Source organism: Salvia splendens, chromosome 12 (assembly GCF_004379255.2).
Source record: "Salvia splendens isolate huo1 chromosome 12, SspV2, whole genome shotgun sequence".
NCBI classification, from domain to species: domain Eukaryota; kingdom Viridiplantae; phylum Streptophyta; class Magnoliopsida; order Lamiales; family Lamiaceae; genus Salvia; species Salvia splendens.
In genome coordinates, this window is record NC_056043.1 from 26,842,415 (window position 1) to 26,862,259 (window position 19,845).

The 19,845-nt window shown below is 35.3% G+C and overlaps 2 protein-coding genes and 1 pseudogene across 2 annotated transcripts; all 3 read right to left on the reverse strand.

The window, feature by feature from the left end:
* Positions 1-2,398: 2,398 nt before the first annotated feature.
* Positions 2,399-5,831, reverse strand: LOC121757996. Its single transcript, XM_042153440.1, has 8 exons — positions 5,521-5,831; positions 4,896-4,963; positions 4,399-4,465; positions 4,167-4,315; positions 4,002-4,069; positions 3,753-3,821; positions 3,125-3,225; positions 2,399-2,984 (listed from the first exon to the last, which is right to left on the reverse strand). Exons 1-8 carry the CDS (start codon positions 5,767-5,769, stop codon positions 2,697-2,699), a joined length of 1,059 nt encoding a protein of 352 aa, XP_042009374.1. The 5' UTR covers positions 5,770-5,831; the 3' UTR covers positions 2,399-2,696.
* Positions 5,832-7,778: 1,947 nt separating this feature from the next.
* LOC121758033 (pelargonidin 3-O-(6-caffeoylglucoside) 5-O-(6-O-malonylglucoside) 4'''-malonyltransferase-like) lies at positions 7,779-10,595 on the reverse strand. Its single transcript, XM_042153470.1, has 2 exons — positions 9,979-10,595; positions 7,779-8,745 (listed from the first exon to the last, which is right to left on the reverse strand). The coding sequence occupies exons 1-2, from the start codon at positions 10,443-10,445 to the stop codon at positions 8,433-8,435; spliced, it is 780 nt and encodes a 259-aa protein (XP_042009404.1). The 5' UTR covers positions 10,446-10,595; the 3' UTR covers positions 7,779-8,432.
* Positions 10,596-12,339: 1,744 nt separating this feature from the next.
* On the reverse strand, positions 12,340-19,758 carry LOC121757804 (annotated as a pseudogene).
* Positions 19,759-19,845: the final 87 nt, after the last annotated feature.

A 19,845-nucleotide genomic window follows, 5' to 3' on the forward strand; every position in this document is an offset into this window, starting at 1 on the left:
TCATCGAAATTTCAGCGCAAAAAATCAACACAGATTTCAGAATTCAACAAAAAAGCAACACGATCGATTCAACACAAATTCAACAAAAAATCTACAAAAAATCAACACATATTTTAGAATCAATACGATTTCAAAAAAATATTCAACATCAGCAGAACAAAAGAATCAACGCAAAAAATCACCAACAGCAGAACAAAAGAATCAACGAAATTTCAGTGCAAAAAATCAACACAAATTCCAGAATTCAACAAAAAAGCAACACGATCGATTCAACACAAATTCAACAAAAAATCTTTATAAAATTAACACAGATTTTAGAATCAACATAGAATCAACACGATTTCAACACAAAATTCAACATCAACAAAGAATCAACGTAATTTCACCGCAAAATTCAAGCAAGTTGTTCGACGAAGGAGAGAGAACGACGAAGGAGAGAGAACGACGAAGGAGAGAGAACGACGAAAAGACGAAAAGTTGGAATGAGGGGGAGTAATTGAAACGGTTTAATTAGCGTGAATAGTGGAAGGAGAGAGAACGACGAAATCAGGATTACACAATTATTCTATAATTAAATGATTCACCGTATTATGAAAGTGTCTAATATACCCTTTGTTGATAGATTCATAGAAGTTATTGAAACTTTAATCTGGAAACATAATAAGCGTTGATCTGTAATAATTAGTGGCTAGGATTAAAGTTTTGAGTTTGTATTAGATATATGGTTTTCATTATATCACTACCCGTTCGTGATATTATTATTTACCAAGTTAAAAGTTTGTGCGGAAAAAACATTTTTTTAAAAAAATCGAGGGCCAATATATAGTCATTTTTAAAAATGAGGCCTTCAACTTCAGAGTTATTTGTAAGAAATAATTCGAACTTCTAAATACTCCCTCCGTCCTATAAAAGGAATTTTGGGAACGACAAGAGTTTTAATGCGAAATTGGTAAAGTATAATAGATGTAGAAAGAAAAAGTGATTGATATATTATTAGTGGAAAATGAGATGGGATTCACCTAATAAGTGGGAAAAGACCTGCCAAAAATAGAAATGAGTTATTTTTGTAAGACGTGCCAAAATGAAAAGTAAGAATATTTTTATGGACAAAGGGAGTATTAAAAAAAATAGTATAAGCTTGCATGAATCTATTTCTCAATTAATTGTTGGTTCACTTCGAAGATATGTTACTATGACTCAGACTAATCAACTCTTTAACACTTGTTTCAATTTACAGACTCGGAAAAGTTTGTCGTGAATTTATGGATTTTAAGTCTGCGTTTATGTTTTCTCTATTGTGTAGTGTTGAATGGTATTTGTATTATTGAAAATGTATTGTCCAATCGGTAATTAGAGGATATTTTCAAATATGAAAGTCAACTTTAATGCAAATAAATTGGCTCCATAAACTCGTGCATACAGTGTCAACGGTTGACACCGTGTTGATATTGTGTTGACATTGTGTTGGCATCAAAATTTTGAAATTTCACACTGTGTTGATATTGTCTTGACGTTGTATTGACACTATGTTGAAAAGTTTGGAGTTTGTACAATGTATATATGAGTTTGCATTTTATCACTACCCTTATATAAAAATAGGCCACGTCCATTTATGGAGAGTTTTTTTTTTCTAATAAGGTACGACTCATTCTTCATTAACAATATTTCAATTATTTAGATATTGCTTAATTTTTATAATTAAGATATATATAGAATTCAGTTAATCGGCCGTGTATAGCACGAGTATTACGTTAGGGTTTTAGGAAATTAACGTAAATGTCATATAATTACGAATAAAATCATATCATTAAGTAAGAGAAGTCAAAAAGATTTTTTCAATTGTTATGATATAAGTTTAAGGTTTAGGATTTAATGTTTATGATCAGAATTTAGAGTTTTATACTTTATCAATTCAACTCTAATTCTATAGAAACTTGAAAACTCTCTCTTTGTAAACAAAGAAAATTATCTTGAATGTGGAGTAATTATTTTAGGCCCTTATTATACGAGGAGGCAAGTAATAGTTCAATAACTTTGCCTTATCTTTAGACCTCATTAAGTACAAAATGAGCAAATTGTTGAGAAGCAAGAAGAAACTAATAGTGCGTGTCGGTGTGAGTTGGCCTTGCAGTAGTGTGGTAATGTCTGCGCCCAAAGGTCTCGGTTCAAATCGTGTGACGTTTAACTTGTGTTATTTGCCTATAAAAAATTGAAGAAACTAATAGTATAGACAATAGTTTAATTTTGCAAACAAAATTGTTTTGATGTCTGTCAGTCTGTACTTTAACTGTTGTCTCTCTATTTGATTTTTTTTTAGATTTTCAAAGCCTGTTATTTAACTAATACTGCATACATGCATAATCAATAAACTAATTAACAGAAGCGGCCAAAGTTTGGTTTTCAAACCACCATATCATATTACAACAAAAATTTGGATTGTTATTTTACAATCTAACTACCATATTCATATCTCCATAAATTGGAGATGTTTACAATCCTGTGGAATAGTACACATCGAGATGAGCATCCAAAGTTTTCTTCTAACAAATAAATGAGAATAACAGACTCTCATAGTCTCGTAGATGCAAGTGTGTTTGTGTGTGAAGATGTGATGAGAGAGAGAGAGAACAAAAATGAGGATCAAGTATAAAAAGAGAGGCAATCAAGAGTGCAGAAGAAAAATGGAAGGAAAGAATTCATAGGCGGTCGATTGGGGTAAAATCGATGGATTTTGATTTGGAAACCAACAAATAACCCACAAAGATGGAGACGGCTAATGCAACAACAGAAATCACAAAAGCAAAGGCACTGGCTGCATCCCAAGATCCTACTTCCTTATGTGTGGAATAGCCACGAACCACGTCCATCGCCACCCAATCACAGCTTACTGTATAGTGAGCTGAACCATGCCATGGATTTCCATCACCTGGGTACCACAGTGCAGCCGAGAATTTGCTTGACTGTCCAATACTGAATTGGGCATCCTGCACTCGCACCAAATAACACATAACTCTTGCTTCTAATAAATACCAGCACTATGACCAATAATCAGATATGCTTTTGAATAATACTTTAGTAACATGAAACAATGAAGTACAGATTTAACTGGAGAGATGAGACAAACCCGTTGAAGAAGATCCATGGTTCTCAAAGGGCGAGAGAATTCAAAGTAATATGTGCCTTTCTGACCAGATGATCCATAAGGACTGTCAACCTCAATATATCCTGTCAGTTGTCGTATCATGCGTGTTAAAGTTTAAGAAACATGGGGAAACTTCATTGAAGTTTTCAGTGTTAAAGTTTAAGAAACATGTCATCTTTAGTAGGGAAACTTCATTGAAGTTTTCAGTCTTCTTCGCTATATTACCATAAGAAACTAATGTCTTATATTTTCTCAAAACTAGTAAGTAAAAAGCAATACCAAAAGAAGATATAAAATAATATGCATGTAGTGTAATATGCAGAACCAAACAAATAGGAATTAAAGGGAAATCATTAATGAAACATATAAATATATATATATGAACCACTTAACTTTAGATATAATATACTAGTACTATCAAAGTATTAGTCAGAGAAGCAGCCAACAAACAAATGAACAACAATGGTGGGAGCATGAACCAAAATTATCTTTGTACAATAAATTGACTGCTAAAAAACGTTGCATTTTTTCCAGAGTTACTTCCACTCCACGAAGTGGGCCTGAAAGAAAACAAATGAATATAATCTTTGCATATTTGAGAAATACTAACCTGTATTGGTCGAAAAACTGCTGTGCCACCATGCACCTCTCCAGTCGTTCTGTGCAGCAGAACTATTTCCTGTCAAGAGAATTAAAATGAAAACTTGTGTCAAATGACTCTTCAAATAAACCCTATAAAGTTGCTCAACTGATTAATTAGGAAAATATATACAAAGCTCTTGAAAAAGAAGGAAGGTAACTGGAAGCTCCAAATGCTACATAAATATTGATATCATGTAAGTGTATATAAATTATATACCTGAAGGACCACTACCATCTATGTTTCGACAGTGTGGATTCCAGGAAAACATATCAACCAGACCTACACTGTAAAAGACAAATCAAGCAATAGCCTTTGGTCAATTATCGTAGTGATAATGGGGCCTTGTATAGAATATTAGAAGGGAAATGCTATTGACTCTACCTGTCTTCTTTACCCTCTTCATTTATGGAATTGCCACCATACAATCTTCCTGGAATAGAGTTTCCAATAGAGAAGTGCATGATGTCGACTTCATGGTCACGACAATTCGTGTAGTTGCATGTATCGGGTGATTCCTTGCATCCACCCATCTTGTTTCAAAAATATTAACACATGTCAGATAAAAGATGAGAAAAAAAACATTTAGGGTAAATGAAACTGTTATACAACGTACATTATGATAAGTAGCACTCTCTCCAACTTGAAACATCAAGGCTACTGATGGGCACATATGGTCATCACTGCATGATTGATAATCCAACAGAAATGGGAAGAGGCACTCAGTTTTCAGTAATAAGTCACTATCACTAGATCAAAATTACTAAGAGGGAAGTAAGAGCAACATAAAGTACTAATAAATAATAATATTAGACTTTTTTCCTTTTTAGCAAAATTTAGCAAATGACATCAACTACAGAAAAGTTTCAGATCATGTGTCTGTATAGAATTTGGATGGATTTTTAAAGGCCATTGAACTTTGTTTCCGCAGAAATTAACATAACGCATATTGAATATAATAACAGAACCAAAAACAGGGGATACAAAACTACTTTTCCAAACGTTCTTGCCACAATGCGAGGCTAACAGGAATCTCTAAAAAGGACAGTAAACTCAGTTACTCAAATGCACATCAAACCGCTGTAGGATCATGAATGGAGAAAGGCAACTCACCCTTTGGAGTATACATAATCTCCGGCAACTTGCAACATGAAGTAAACATCTGCTCCATCATGCAAAGCCTAAATACAATTATCAACCTATAAATATCACATCTCAAAAAAAACATACTCCATAAACTTATCTGTGCTTTGTCATTCCCAACCATATATAACTGGAATCCAAAAATCGATACGCAAACTTTGTAAAACAGAATCGTGGTGTATGGTCATTCACAAAGACGGACGATGGAAATATTTTTGGTAACAAAATCAACAACAGAAGTATAGTTTTCACATGAAAGTTGTATAGGTCAACATTGAAATTACCGGTTGAGTAAATCAATGCCATCTATTTCAACAAGCTCGTAACTATTAGAGGCCTCCAAATTTCAACTTCAATTTAACTTCAAACAAAAATCAGAACTCAGATGCTAAGATTTTTATTTTTTCCAAACGTCACATTTCCAGCCACCAAAAGTTCTAGATCCATCTATGTATAAAACGGAAAAACATCTATTCCAATTGCAACTATAGATTGCCATCTAAAACAGTTTCTGCAATTACAACTAATTAGGAAATAAGTTCATGTATGTTGGAAGTTAACAAACAATTCCCAAATTTGAAAATGGGTGTTTTACCTTAACGGTCATTTTTCCCGCTTTGTACTGTTTATCTTCATCAGGATCAAGCGCTGGGCGCAGCGGGAACTCGAAACCGTCGACGTCGACCCAGTCGTCGGCGCGGCCGTCGATAGTGACGATCCCGGGCCTGAACTGGGCGGAGATTCGGGCCTCGTCGTCGGGCTCGCAGGTCCACTCACCGGATTCTTGGTGAGAAGCTGCCAAGACTAATAGGCAGCCGATTAGGAGGTGACGAAGAAACAACATGAGTAGCCAATTCGGAGTTGGAAATTCTGGTTTACGATCTTAACTTGCTTCCCATTAATACATTTTCGAATTCACTCTGTCCCATCGTTAATACTACTACTATTTAATTTAATGTTATTTCTGTCCTATTATTCTTTTTTACTTTATTTTTTCTTTATTTTAATTACTTAGGGACAAATTGAGTAATTGATCTAAATGATAGAACAAAATCGAGTAAACTAAAACCGATGAAATAGAATTGCCTAAAATTATAGTTTTGCAAATCACTACATCTTATAAATCATCGTCATCTAGATGATCGAAGTGTAAATTTATCTTCTTCGTCAATATTTCAATCTATCATTTTTTCTTTTGCAAAATATTTTACACCCCTACCATAAAAGAAAGCGATGAATACTAAATGGTGAGATATTTTTGAATAAACACTCTAAATGACAGGACACAACAGAACATTTTGCATTAATTTAAGAACTAATAACCAATTTTATGATACAAAAGATAAAGAAAGATAATCATTTATATCAAATTCATGTTAAATTATTGACTCTCATGATTTAATTTATTAATTAGTTGTATAAAGTTTATATTAAGATGACATTTATTTTTTTATCTAATACAAAGTTAAATATTTAAATTTGAGAAAAGAAGATTTAATTTTTGTTATAAGAAAATAAATATCAAGAAAAATCGAATACTTTAATTGTTTGTCCGATTAATTGAATTTTTTCTTGTTCTTTACTTCCCGTCTTCAATAAATATCATATTTCCTTATTTGATTATATCTCAATAAATATTTCATTTTATTTTTTTACTATTTTAATAAATGAATTATACATTTTATTAACTTATTATACATACAATTATTATAAAATTAATAGATAAAAATAAGACATTAACTTTTTTTCTACTTACTTTTTCTTCATAAAGTCAAATACAGTAATTTTTTATAATTTGCACTGATTAAATATGTTGAAGACCGGAAGGAGTATTATTTAATTATATAAGATTTTGACAGTTGAAAAAGTTTTTAAAATTTTTTGATATAAAAATAAAGAAAGTTAATCTTTTTTCAGTTGATATTAAACGCATTTAATAAGTTAGTAGGAAAGTAATCCAAAAGTCGAGTAAGTTGGCTGATCTATTGATATCTACAGGATCAAATTTGATGAGGTTCGAATTTAGTGAGTGCTGTACAATTGATAACATAGTGAAACTCCCATAATGTTGTACTACTTCATAGCATTGCATTATCACACATAATTGAACGACTCAACTTTCATTCATATACATGTAACTCTACCGAAAATAAGATTATACCCAGAAATATAGATTCATGAGAAAAATAAACTTATTTCAACAAGGAAAGCCCTTTTTTCTACAAGAAACGCCTCAGTTAATAATGATTGCATACTCAAGATATATCTCAATGTATAATACTATCTCTGTCCATAAAAAATAGTTTTTGCAATAGACGACGCAAATTTTAATACAAAATTAGTACAACATATTAGTGTTAAATGAGAACTATACTTCATTCGAGAGAAAAACTTTCTAAAACTAGACATAGACTAATTTTGAAAAAACTTTTGTGACTGGAGGTGGTGCATATCTTCAAACCTCAAAAGATTATATGACAAGTTGAACATTAGAGTCCGGTTGTTCAATTTAAGGAAGAGTGTTAGAATGGAAAAAAAATGTTCCGTCCGTCCGTCCGCCATTAAATGTCTTATTTTTCCTTTTTTGTCCGTTCGCCAATAAATGTCTCATCTCAAATTTTACTATAGATGATAAGTAGACCCTACATTCTCACTAACTTTTTCTACCAACTTTACTTTATAAAGTCAAACAATTTCTTAAAACCCGTGCTGGTCAGATATGAGATATTTAATCTGGACGGAGGGAGGGAGTAATTAAATAAAAGAAGGGAGCCGGTGCGGGTGGATCTAGAGCCGGTTCGCGACGTCGTTCGATTGGGGCGAGGGCTAGAGGAAGGGGATGAAAACAGTTCATACACACTCTCAATACATAGATTGCATTCAACATCCACAGTCTCCACACATACATTGTTAAAACATCAATTTAATCATAAACTGCGGAAAGACATAATATCATACTCATATTCTTGAGAACACACTCAAATTGCTTGCACTGAGTAGGAGAATCTCTTTATCCTGTCGGAAAAATTGCATGTCCGATTCTTGCAAAAACACCCACGCTTCGATACCGTCGTTGCTTATGTTGTTTAGCATCATTATATGATCCTTCAGCTCCAACACCATCGTTGGCGTTGGGAGGCTGATCCAATCCGACTTTCCGAACCCAAAATCCAGCTCGTAATCACCGAATTTCGAGAAATCTGCCAACCATATCATCTTACAATCGTCGGTCTTGGCTTTCTTGTTGGCATTTAAGAAATTGTCGACCAGCAATTTCTGACCAAACTCTTTGTCCCTGAGCACCCGCGCGCAATCGCGGACTCCCTGCACCGTGGCGTGGCGGATTCTTGACGCCAGGGCTAGAAAATTTTCCCCTTCAGCGTCTGCCGCAGTGTCTTCTGCGGCTATGACGAGGAAAGAACTGGAAAGCCACGTGCCAAAAGTGTTCTTTGGCACGGGCGGGACAGTTCTTTCTCGAATATTGATGAGTTGCCCGATGAGGGCGGCTCAGGGTTCCCCACGACGCGCGATGTCTGTGCGGAGGAGGGCCTGGGCCAAGAAGGTAGAGACCGCGACCACCCTTGACAGAGGGGGCTCGGACGTCAGCCGCTGGCAGAGTTTCTTAATGGCTTTGTTGTCGAAGATGTAGCGCTCGGTGATGATGTTTTCATGAGGTCCGTCGTCGTGGGGCGGAAGATTCTCGGCAGGGAAGTAGGAGCTACGGTGGTCGAAATAGGGTTGAATTAGTAGTTTTCCGGTGGTGTGTGCGGTCGTGGCCCAGGCCGTAAAGAATAAGGAGAAGGAGGCGGTATCGACGACCCTGTTGTTGACAAAACAAAGAATATAAATATAACAATAGAGTCATGTTAGGTTGACAAGTATCTTAAATTGATAGCTGACAACTATGTCAACTACCTAATTTATAGATGTCAACTAAATTTAGTTGACATACGTATGTATGTCTTTTGTTGACATGTAATTTAGTTGACATACATATGTCTTCTGTTCAAGGCGGATCTACATGTAAGGTTGGTGGGGCATTTGCCCCTCCTCAAAAGTTTATAACAATGGTATTTTTCTCTAAATTTGAAAATTTATTTTATATTCTCCTTTAAGTACCCCTTCTCATTACTACAAAATATGTTTAGAAATATATTTTTGCCCCTCCTTAAGTCAAATCTTGGCTCCACCCCTGCTTCTGTTGACATGTATGTCAACTACATTTAGTTGACATACAAATGTCTTCGTGTTGACATAGTTGTCAGTTACTCCCTCCGTCTTTGAAATTTGTCATTTATTTCCATTTCGTCCGTCTCTAAAAATTTGTCACATTTCACAATTAGATTATCACCCACATTTTACTATAAAACGAATACTCCCTCCGTTTTTTAAAAATAGCAACTATTTCCATTTTTGGTCGTTCCTTAAAAATAGAAACTTTAGAATCTTTCTATTTTAGGACATGGACCACACAATCCACTAACTCTACTTTCACTACTTTTTCTCTTACTTTACTCATTTTTCTTTTTATCTCTCTTACTTTACCAATTGTGCATTAAAACCCCTGTCGTTTCAAATATTTCTATTTTTTGAATACGGAGGGAGTATATAAAAAAAGTAGGACGCACATGTCACTAACTTTTTAAACCTACTTTCTAGTATATTTATTAAAACTCGTGCCGGGTCAAATGGTGGCAAATTATTGGGGACGGATGGAGTATCAATTTAAGAGTTGAAAGTGTTATCAACTGATCATATCCTATAAGTTATACTCCCTTTGTCTCACAAGAATATGCACTATTTCTTTTTTAGTCATTTCCACAAGAATATGCATTTTCCAATTTTGGTAACTCTTTTCTTTCTAATGAGGTGGGACATTCTCTCTTACTTTACCAATTTTGCATTAAAACTCATGGCGAACCCAAAGTGCATATTCTTTAGGGACGGAGGAAGTATTCCACATCGTTGCATAAAGAAACCTTAAAACATTATATAAGTCTCATGGATTACTCTAAACCATTATATAAGTTTTATGGATCACTGCTTGTATGACCTGTGCGATACGCATGCAGCGATGGCCAAACCCCCGCATAGAAACCTGTTGATTTGGACCGCGAGGATTGGATGGGTGGGCCCGTCGACGGCAGCCAAGTCGACTGGGAGGAGCTGGTTCAGCTGCTGAGGATCAACGTGGCTCCTCAAGGTGAGAGAGAGATCCACATCGACTTGAGCAGTCGAAAAGAGAGCGCCTTGGTCGTTGCAATCCACTTGTTGTTTCTCCTTATTGTACCTCCCTGCTAGCAGGTAGAAGTTGGACAGAATTTGAGCCATTGATTCTTCCAACAAAATACATTTCGATTCTCCATCATCACATGAATAATAAAGGATTCGAGTGTGATTGACAGCCGGGTTGATCTGGTCTAAAAGGGAGATTTTGTAGCGACCGAGATGCAGCGGAGTAGCCTTGCATGGTTTCACTAGCTTCCGCGTCACCACCTTCACCTTCATCTTCATCTTCATCTTCACCGCACAAAAATAAGAGCAAATTGTAAGTGTTGTGTGTGGTGAGGAGGCTCAGCTCAATGTTTGCTCTATATATGAATGTAAATAGGGTTCCACAGATAGGGTTCTACACACACACACCCCCTCACATGATGGATGTAAATAGGGTTCTACACAAACACACGCGCGCGATGGATGTAAATAGGGTTCAACAATTATTTAAAATGCTGAAAGTTGGGGCTTAGTTTGGGACAGGCTGTATTGTAATTTTTGTGGCAAATTTTAAAAACCGACATGAGTAAAAGTGGCAGATTTAAAAACAAAATTGACATGACTAAAAGTGGCAAATTTAAATTAAAAAAACTGACATGACTAAAAGATGCCCTAGACCTTCGTAAATGTGAGACATGCATTAAGATAATAGACAAAATAATTATTAAAAAAAATTGACATGACTAAAAGTGGCAAATTTAAATTAAAAAAACTGACATGACTAAAAGATGCCCTAGACATTTATGTAAATGTGAGACATGCATTAAGATAATAGACAAAATAATTGTACTCCATTATTAAATTTCGTGGGGTCAACCCAATATATACTCCCTTGATCCCTCCGTCTCCAAAAAATATTCACTTTGAATAATGTATGAGAGAAAAACTTTTTTTATTTTTAAAAATGAGATTATTTTTCTTGGACACTCTATACCTATTTTTATTCGTGGACAAAGAGGGAATCATACGCGGACAAAATTAAACATTACCATTGTGCTTGCATTCTTGAAAGTAGCCCTGGAATCATTGGTTCGATTAATTGAACTTTTTCTTGATTTTCACTGAACTAAGAGCATTAGCAGTGGAATGGCCCATCCAAAGGGTCCTTTTTTATTATTTTCACATCAGCATTTTACCCAATAGCATATCTCTCCCTGCAATGGAAGGTCCTATCTTACTCATTTCATTTCTACATCATCACTATTTTATTTTAATTTTTTTACACTTCTATATTTAATATCTTATCAAATTAACTAAATTAAAATGCAAAAACTTTAATACGCAAATCTTTGTTGTATTACAATATTGGAAAAAATATAAAAAATGAGAGAAGATAAAAATGTTGATGTGAGAAATGGAAAGAATGGGATGGAGTATTTATAGTAGAAAATATGGAATAAAAAAATAAAATGTAAGGGCCGATGATCGGCCAGAGAAGATAAAAATGTTGATGTGAGAAATGGAAAGAATGGGATGGAGTATTTATAGTAGAAAATGTGGAATAAAAAAATAAAATGTAAGGGCCGATGATCGGCCATATGCCCGCAATGGGTGGCCGATCATTGGCCAATGGAGATCGGCCATATGGGAGGGGTCTTTAATTGGCTCTTTTCCCGCAATGCAGGGCCGATCTCCAGACCTCTCGATCGACCCTTCCATCGCTAATGCTCTAGTAAGATTTTGATAGATGGAAAAAGGCATTTTGATGGCCGTTAATCTTATCATCAAATTAAAGAAAAAGTCAAATTAATTTGGCCATTGTGTAATTTTCATCAAATTGAAGAAAATGCAAAAGATAGATGTATTGGTATTTGAGTTGGCTCTAAAAACTGTTGACGTTTGAGTTGTACTACTATGTCTTCATACGAAGAGTAATATAGTGTGTGTTGTACAATTCGAGCGTACAATTGATAAGATAGTTGAATTCCCATAATATTGGAGTACATTTGATAAGTTAGTGGAAACTACCATAATATTGTACGTACTTCACATCGTACTTAACTTGTCCAGTACATCATTAATTTTGGTGTGGATTACGTAGCAATAGATACACATAAAACCACTCAACTTCCATTCACATACATGTGACTACCGAAATTAAGTACCACAAAATATTGATTCATACTATCAAATAGTAGTATAAATTAATACACGCTATTATTCATAGACGATAATGAGCAACCAAAAATAAATCTCTTCCATATACAACAAAAATGATGATGAATTACCAGTCAATGGCTTTGCCATCAAGAATAAGATGTGATGATCTTTACAAAATGTTAGCATGTATTTACAGATATTAGGTGTAAATAATTTATGAGATATCATTTGTGCAGAATGGTTGAGACATTATCAAAGTAGCAGGGGAAGTGTAGTGTACCTCTCCTCGCCTTCCTGCTTGCACCTTTGCACCTTCATTTACACAATTTCAAATGCTTCACTCAATGAAACATTCAAACTACATTTTACTAAATCAAATAATCAAGCCAAATTCTATTTGCTTACATTGTGAAGGTAATGGCTCGAACGAAAATAGTCTTCTTTGGGCATCAGTGGGACTCTTCAACCATCTGCAGTACAAAGAAGCTGCTCCAACCACCGATGCAAGTGACAGCAATGCCAGATAACCAAAATGGGAAGCGTCGTTAGCAAGTATTGCGACCCCTAGCATCACCGACTCAGACAAACTAGCTACCGCCACCTCTGTTGTCCCACTTTAGATGCAGGGATCCCTGTTTGTAGAATCTGTGCCCCGACAACGTTATATGACATGTACCCCAATCTAGACAAAACCTGTGGATCAAAATGTCGAATTTCAAGAGTCAAATGAAGAGCAAACATAACAAGTTATCATGATAATATGACTGAGTAGTAGTAAGAAATTGAAATAGTCAAACAAAGAACAAAGCATAACAAGTTATCATGATAACTCTAAGAGTGATTTAGAATTTCAAAATGAGAGCAGAAAATGACTCACAATCAAACATAAGAAGAATACAACTGGAATTTTCTGAGACACAGATCCACTCCAGTAAACACCAACTGCAAGGGTAAGAAGAGCAGCATGAAAAATAAGGCCAGCTGCTCCAGCCTAGAATCCGAAAATAATCATTATCAGCAAAAAAGTCGATAAACTCTTACCAAAAAAAACTATAGATTAGGATCAACTGGTTTTTAAAACATACCTTAAACATGCCAAGTCGCTCAACCATCTTTGTAGAAATGAATGTTGCTGCAACACCCATAAGTGCACAGAGTCCAGTGAACCCTCCAATAATAGTAGGATTTAGACCTGAAACAATCACATTTACATCAACATAAATACTTGGTTTATCATTATGGAGGAAGTAGTTTTGAGTACGAACACCCAATATCTCATGAATCACTACGAATGAGTTTCCAAAACAAATTTCTTGTTGTCGATTTTAATTAAATTACTACTTAGATGACTACAGTGTCCAAAACACCTCAATTTCCATTATCATTTTCATTGTGTTATATTTCTCTTTTTTTTCTCCCCTCCACCTCTACTCGTCCCTGCTGAGTTCTCAAACTTTACAACTAGAACACCACTGCCGTAATCGTGCCAGTGATGCTCAAATTCAAAGTGGCCCCACTGAAGATCTGACAGGTGAATGCAAGTCAGACCTACCTTCGTATGCTTGAAATGTACAAGTCAGGGAAAAAGGCAGGACAGACTGTTCGTGTCAGGGGATTAATGGGAGAGGAATCAGTGGCCCATGCATATAAGTGAAGAGCAAGGAGTTAGGCTGCAGGTTTGTGGGCAAAGTCTGTTGGTGCTGGCAGTAATGGCTGTACTGGGGGAATCGGAGACCTAGGAGACTGGGTGGAGGTGAGGGAACAATTAGCATCGGAGGGGAAAATAAAAGGAAAGGAAGAGAGGGAAAATTGAGTGGCGGCAGGAGCAGAACAATTGAAAAGGAATAATAAAGTGGCAGAAATGAAAGAAAAAGAACAGCAGCAAATTTGACAATCATGGGCTAAAAGAATATCAACTGTACTGGGTCTTTCCGGCAAGCAAATCTTAAAAGAGATTTGATGTTTTTTAGAAAAGCATAATGATAATGATAATTTGAAACTTGACACCAGATCAATTTGACATGTGTGAACTTGTAATTTATAAATCGACATACCACAGTTATCATGCATTAACCTATTCGTTTAAGTTTAAGGTTCAAGACAATACCATGTTGCGTTAAAAATGCAGTCATCATGCCTCCAGGAGTAAGAACATTGAAATAGAGTAGCACATAAGCAAGGCTTGCAGGCAAAACAGGCTGCTGAATGTATTCTGACCACCCATGCTTGATTGCTTCTACACTTGTGGCCACTATGCAAAAAAAAAAGGTATCATTAGCTCAAACAATAAGCAGAACCAGAATCAACACAAATAAAAGTTAGTAACCATATAAACCGTTAGATAAAAAACGATATATAAACACATGTCTAGACATAAAAACCATTATATTACATAAGTTTGGGGTATTTGGAGTGGATTCTACTGATGAATTAGCAGAACAAGTTTGTGGACATTTGGCACGGTCCAGAACTCCAGCAGAAAGCTTGTTGGTTAACCAGGTAAGAACAACCTACGTCGTGCGAGAGAAAGTAAGAATTTAAAGGAAGCTATTAAACAAAGAACCAGGGAAAGACCAACACATATTATCACAACAGGTAAAGACCATATCATCAAACTAGCTGCCAGTTTTAAGTAGGGGTGGGAAATTATACCGAAATACCGTAATACCGGACTTACCGTACCGAAAAAATACCGAAAATACCAATTTTTCGGTATACCGCAGTTTCCGGTACGGTATGATACCGTACCGCAGTGTTTCGGTACGGTAACGGTATCAATTTTTCTATACCGCGGTATACCGAATCCTCGGTATACCAGTATACCACGGTATACCGATAGATTATTATATATATTAATATTAAATGTGTTGTAATATATATATTACATTTATATATATTATATTAAAAAAAATTTAATACATCAATTAATACAATAAAATTAAACATTCAAATGATAATTTATTCAAACAAATTCAAAATTAACCTGAATTATTTTTTTATCAACTCATCCTATTAAATATAATAAACACAATAGCACATAATACTGAAAGAAAATTGGAAATACGATATTGGGAATATGTTTCAACAGAGCACATTTGAAAGAATTTGTATTAACTCACACCATTTAGTATTTGATTCTTTGTGTAATGTCATATTCCAAATATACTAAGTATTAAAATTTTTGTTTTATTCTTCGTCCCACTTCATAAAATGTCAATTAAAAATATGTGCAGCTGAAAATGAATCAAATCGTTTAATTAGTGTTTAATTCATTGTATGCTATCTTATTTTATATACTACTTAAATTGAAGGATGAATAAATAGGATACTGATCAGTCATTCTTAATTCTTAAAGAGAAATAAATGTCCAATTTAAATTACTAACTAGTGTCACTCTCGTGTGATGCACGGGTCATTTTAATTTCTTCATATTTATTTCATTATGCGAAATAAAAGTTGTGAAATGATAAACAAAAGAATATTCGACATCCTCTTACTTTGGATTATACTTTTTCAATCACATTAACCCCACATAGCCACAAGAGTGCGTTTAAATGCCACATTTTCTTAAAAATGTAAATACGATCACATTAAAATTTCAACACATATTTGTGTTGACATTTTAATAAATTGTCTTGACATTTAAATATCAGACTTAAAATTAAAAAGCATTTTAAATCTGTGAAAATATGAATTAACCGTTGAGTTATAACTGCAGGAGCAAGTTTACGTTGCAATAATTAGGTGTTTTGATATATGGATGTTACACTCCATACATTTCTTTTGGTTTGGTTGTTTGTGTATTGTGATTATGCTCGACTATTAATAAAGGTTATCAAATGCAGGGTCATCTTCAACGATTTTTTGTGGAATTTTGAGAAATGAAGACAATGTGGTTGCAAGAAATGAAGATAATGTTGTTGATCATGACTTCATAAATTGTTTTAGATTTGAATGTTGAAGTTTTATTAATTTGAATGCTATGAACAAGATTTGATTGTGATGAAGTTTTATTATTTTGGGCTTTTTTAAATAGTTGAACACTTGAATTGTTATTTTAAATATTTTGGACACAATAGGTTTTTTTTCGGTATACCGTTACCGTTACCGTTACCGTTACCATACCGTTATTACGGTGTACCGTAATAACGGTATGGTAACGGTATCAAAAAATATCATACCGAATTTCCGGTATACCGAAAATTCGGTACGGTATCGGTATTGAATTTTGTCATACCGTACTTTCCGGTACGGTATGCGGTATGGCACGGTCGGTACGGTATACCGTACCGACCCACCCCTAGTTTTAAGCATTTCACTGGTTCATATTTAGATAAGAAAATGCCAAATAAAGATGCTCCTGCAATCTGCATTTGCAAATCATGAATATAAGCACTAAAAATCTAACAAAAAGCAGGAATTACAAAGGGATCATATTTTTCGGTCATTACCTCACATATGAGATCAATTCTACTCAAAGTTGCATTTGCTTGAGCAAGAGCAATTGGTCTATTTGTTCCTGCCAACTGTTGAGAATTACACGAACAATATAAAAATACTGCATAGCATAAGCAGGCTAAATAGTGGTTATGGAAAAGGAACTGATGAACTAGATAAACGTGTTACCAAAACAACCCAATCACGCTCCATTGCAACCCCTAGAGCCAACCCAGAGAGCCTTTCAACAGCCAAAGCAATAACGAGTACAGCAAACCAAGGTTGGAGAAGAATAGAATATGCAGCTTTTTGGTTGACTCTATGGGCTTGGATTATCATTCCAACAGATAACAGCTGAGCAGCTGCCTAAAAGAAGAAGAACAAAAGAATAAATTTATTATAGACAGGTTTCACCTTCAACATTATTCCAGGAAAGGAAGTAGAAGGTACCTGAACAACAGTCAAACAATTATATGCAGGTACTCTTGGAAAATGATCCATTAGCTTCCCTACCAAAGGTCCTCCAACAATTACTGCAAGCTGTTAAAGCAATCACATCATTGTACAGTTATCCAGCTGCCTCCAATTGAAAGTCTTTGTTATCTGTGTGCAACAATACCTTTGCAAAGAAGCCCATGACCGCCACAGGAAGAAGACTAGGATGAATCAATGCAATGGCAGCAGGCCAAGCAAAATTCCACAGCTGTTCGACCAAATTCCCAGCCAAGCAGCTACCATATAAAGCTAATTGAACATGCAATCATCATTAGAAGTTTAGAACAAGCACAGATAGAGTTTTGTACAACTGTAAATACATGAATATGAATATGTGGATTCACAGATAAAATATTCCCCGTTATCTCTTTAGATGAAACTGGAGAATCAGGTATAAAACAAGCTAGTATGTATTGGCACAATTAGATGATTATGAAGCATATGAAGGCATCTTGATTCGACAATAGAGACAGAGAGCATAAAGAGGGGCATCTTAGTGATCAGATCAAGTCTGTGGAAACCTTATGTTCCACTCAAGAAGATTTCACGGTGCCACTATACCTTGCAGCACCATTAAAGTCAAATTCTTCACAATGTTTTACACAAAGGCATCATCCGGTCAGCTGTTTAGGCAATAATACTCCAGGATATACCAAAGAAGACAGAAAAGACAAGGTGTTCGTATTACAATATGTTAATCACAAGTCTATGTGCTGCAAGGAAAAGGGAAGGGGCAAACATAGGCTTGGCCTTTCCTTCTTGTTTCATAATTTTAATTGCACTTAGGTATTTTAGTCTGGCCTGTCGGTTCCTTTCGTGGGTTTAGCAGGCTAAAGTAGATAAAAGAAGTGTCTCTCTTTTAGAAGATTTTTCTAGGAAGCTGAGAAAAAAACCTTTTCTAGGAAGCTAATAAAATAAGTCTCTCCCTTCCTGAGGAGGACTATCTAGGATTTTACCTTTGATAATAGGTTTATCTTCTAATAGTTCTCTTTACTATAACCTTGTTTTTTACTCCTCTGTTCCACGGTAAGTGACTTGTATTCCTTTTTGGGCCGTCCCAACTAACTTGATGCATTTCCTTTATTGGCAAAAAGCAATACTTTATCTTCTCTCCTAATTTTTTTCTCTACTTTTTTCACACTCCTACTTCATTCTCTATTTATTTGACCACTACCTAAAATCCTGTGCCCAAAAGACATGCCCCATTTACCGTGGGACAGAGGGAGTACTTTGTTTAGTTATCACTCATGTTGAGACGGATATCAAGGTGGTTGCTTCTCTTTAATCTTACACTTGTATATCATTTCTGAAAATGAAATATTTTTGTGAAGTATATCAATTTAGTGAAGAAACTAACTCAATTTCTTCAGCAATCTTCTTTTTTTTCTTTCTTTTCTTTACACCGTCTTTCTTTTCTTGTTGTTTGTAAACTCTTTGTTTGTAAAAATTTCTAAAATAGAATAGTAGTTAATTTTGAATAGCGGAAAGCTAACATTATAGTCCAGTTGGATGAGCAGGAGTGGCAGCAATTGCATTCTGCTCTTCCTCTGATAAGACCTACATAATCCCAATAGATAAAGATAGCCAACAATCAGATACGCAGAAACGTATAGTTTCACACTTTAGAAAATGCCAAGAAATATGTATCAGAAAAAAACTCACAGGCAGTGCTGTCAAAATTGTGTCTACATAGGTGCTACCACCAACTAGTAACTCAAGTCCATCTGTCTCTGAGGTATCAGATTTTATATGAACAACTGGGATTGAAGAATTCGAATCAAGACATGCACTATCCTCATACACATCCTGAGTTGCTACAGGATCCAAGACTGTTGGGAAATAAACACAGGCAATCACGAATATGAAAGAGAATGAACACAAGAAATTGTTTACCCAGTTCGATACAATGTGTATCTACGTCTGGGGGCGATGCCAAGCCAGGGATTTCACTATATAATTTCAGAATAAGCATAATTTAACAATGAGGGAGCACCTCTATTTATAAGCAACTAGAGAACCCTAATTCTAGTCAAACTAGGAAACATATATCACAAGGAAAAAATACTTCAGGGAAACAAATCCTAAACATGGTAGGAGATAAATTAGGCTACATAATTAACAAAAACTTCCGCGTTGATCAATGAACACCTTAAGTTAAATGGCATAAGCCTGCACATCAACGGTCGAACCTTTTGTGATAAGCAAAGTTACAATTAAATTGGATATATACACAAAGACTGCAATCATCGAATGGTTCAGCTTATCCAAACAGTGGCAACAATATACTCACATTTCAGCATAGAATCACCCAAACAAATCAAAATCATGAGAACAAAAAGGATAAAATTCCTGTGCCTAAAATTGAATACCTGCTGGGGACAGAATGGAGAGTCAACAATGGTGGAGTGTGAGAGAGGATTGGGTGACGTAATCGAAGATAAGACGGCGGAGGAGACAAGGCAGAATAAGGTTGGAGGAGGCGAAGGGCGGGGGAAGGGTGAGCGTGAGGAGTGATGACGATACCCATGGGTGCACCGTCAATCTCTCCTCCGAATGAGTGCCACAGCAATACGCAAGTCTCTCCGATCACCACCGGCGGCGCTAATGCTGCGGA

What these genes read in the sequence shown, in the direction of transcription:
- LOC121757996 (XM_042153440.1), bottom strand. Translation starts at nt 5,769, where the DNA reads ATGTTGTTTCTTCGTCACCTCCTAATCGGCTGCCTATTAGTCTTGGCA. An exon ending in GAAGAGGGTAAAGAAGACAG is followed by an intron (nt 4,070 to 4,166) that starts GTAGAGTCAATA and finishes TGTCTTTTACAG; the next exon opens with TGTAGGTCTGGTTGATATGT. An exon ending in AGATGGTAGTGGTCCTTCAG is followed by an intron (nt 3,822 to 4,001) that starts GTATATAATTTA and finishes TTCTCTTGACAG; the next exon opens with GAAATAGTTCTGCTGCACAG.
- LOC121758033 (XM_042153470.1), bottom strand. Translation starts at nt 10,445, where the DNA reads ATGAAGATGAAGATGAAGGTGAAGGTGGTGACGCGGAAGCTAGTGAAA. An exon ending in GCTGCATGCGTATCGCACAG is followed by an intron (nt 8,746 to 9,978) that starts GTCATACAAGCA and finishes TGTCAACAACAG; the next exon opens with GGTCGTCGATACCGCCTCCT.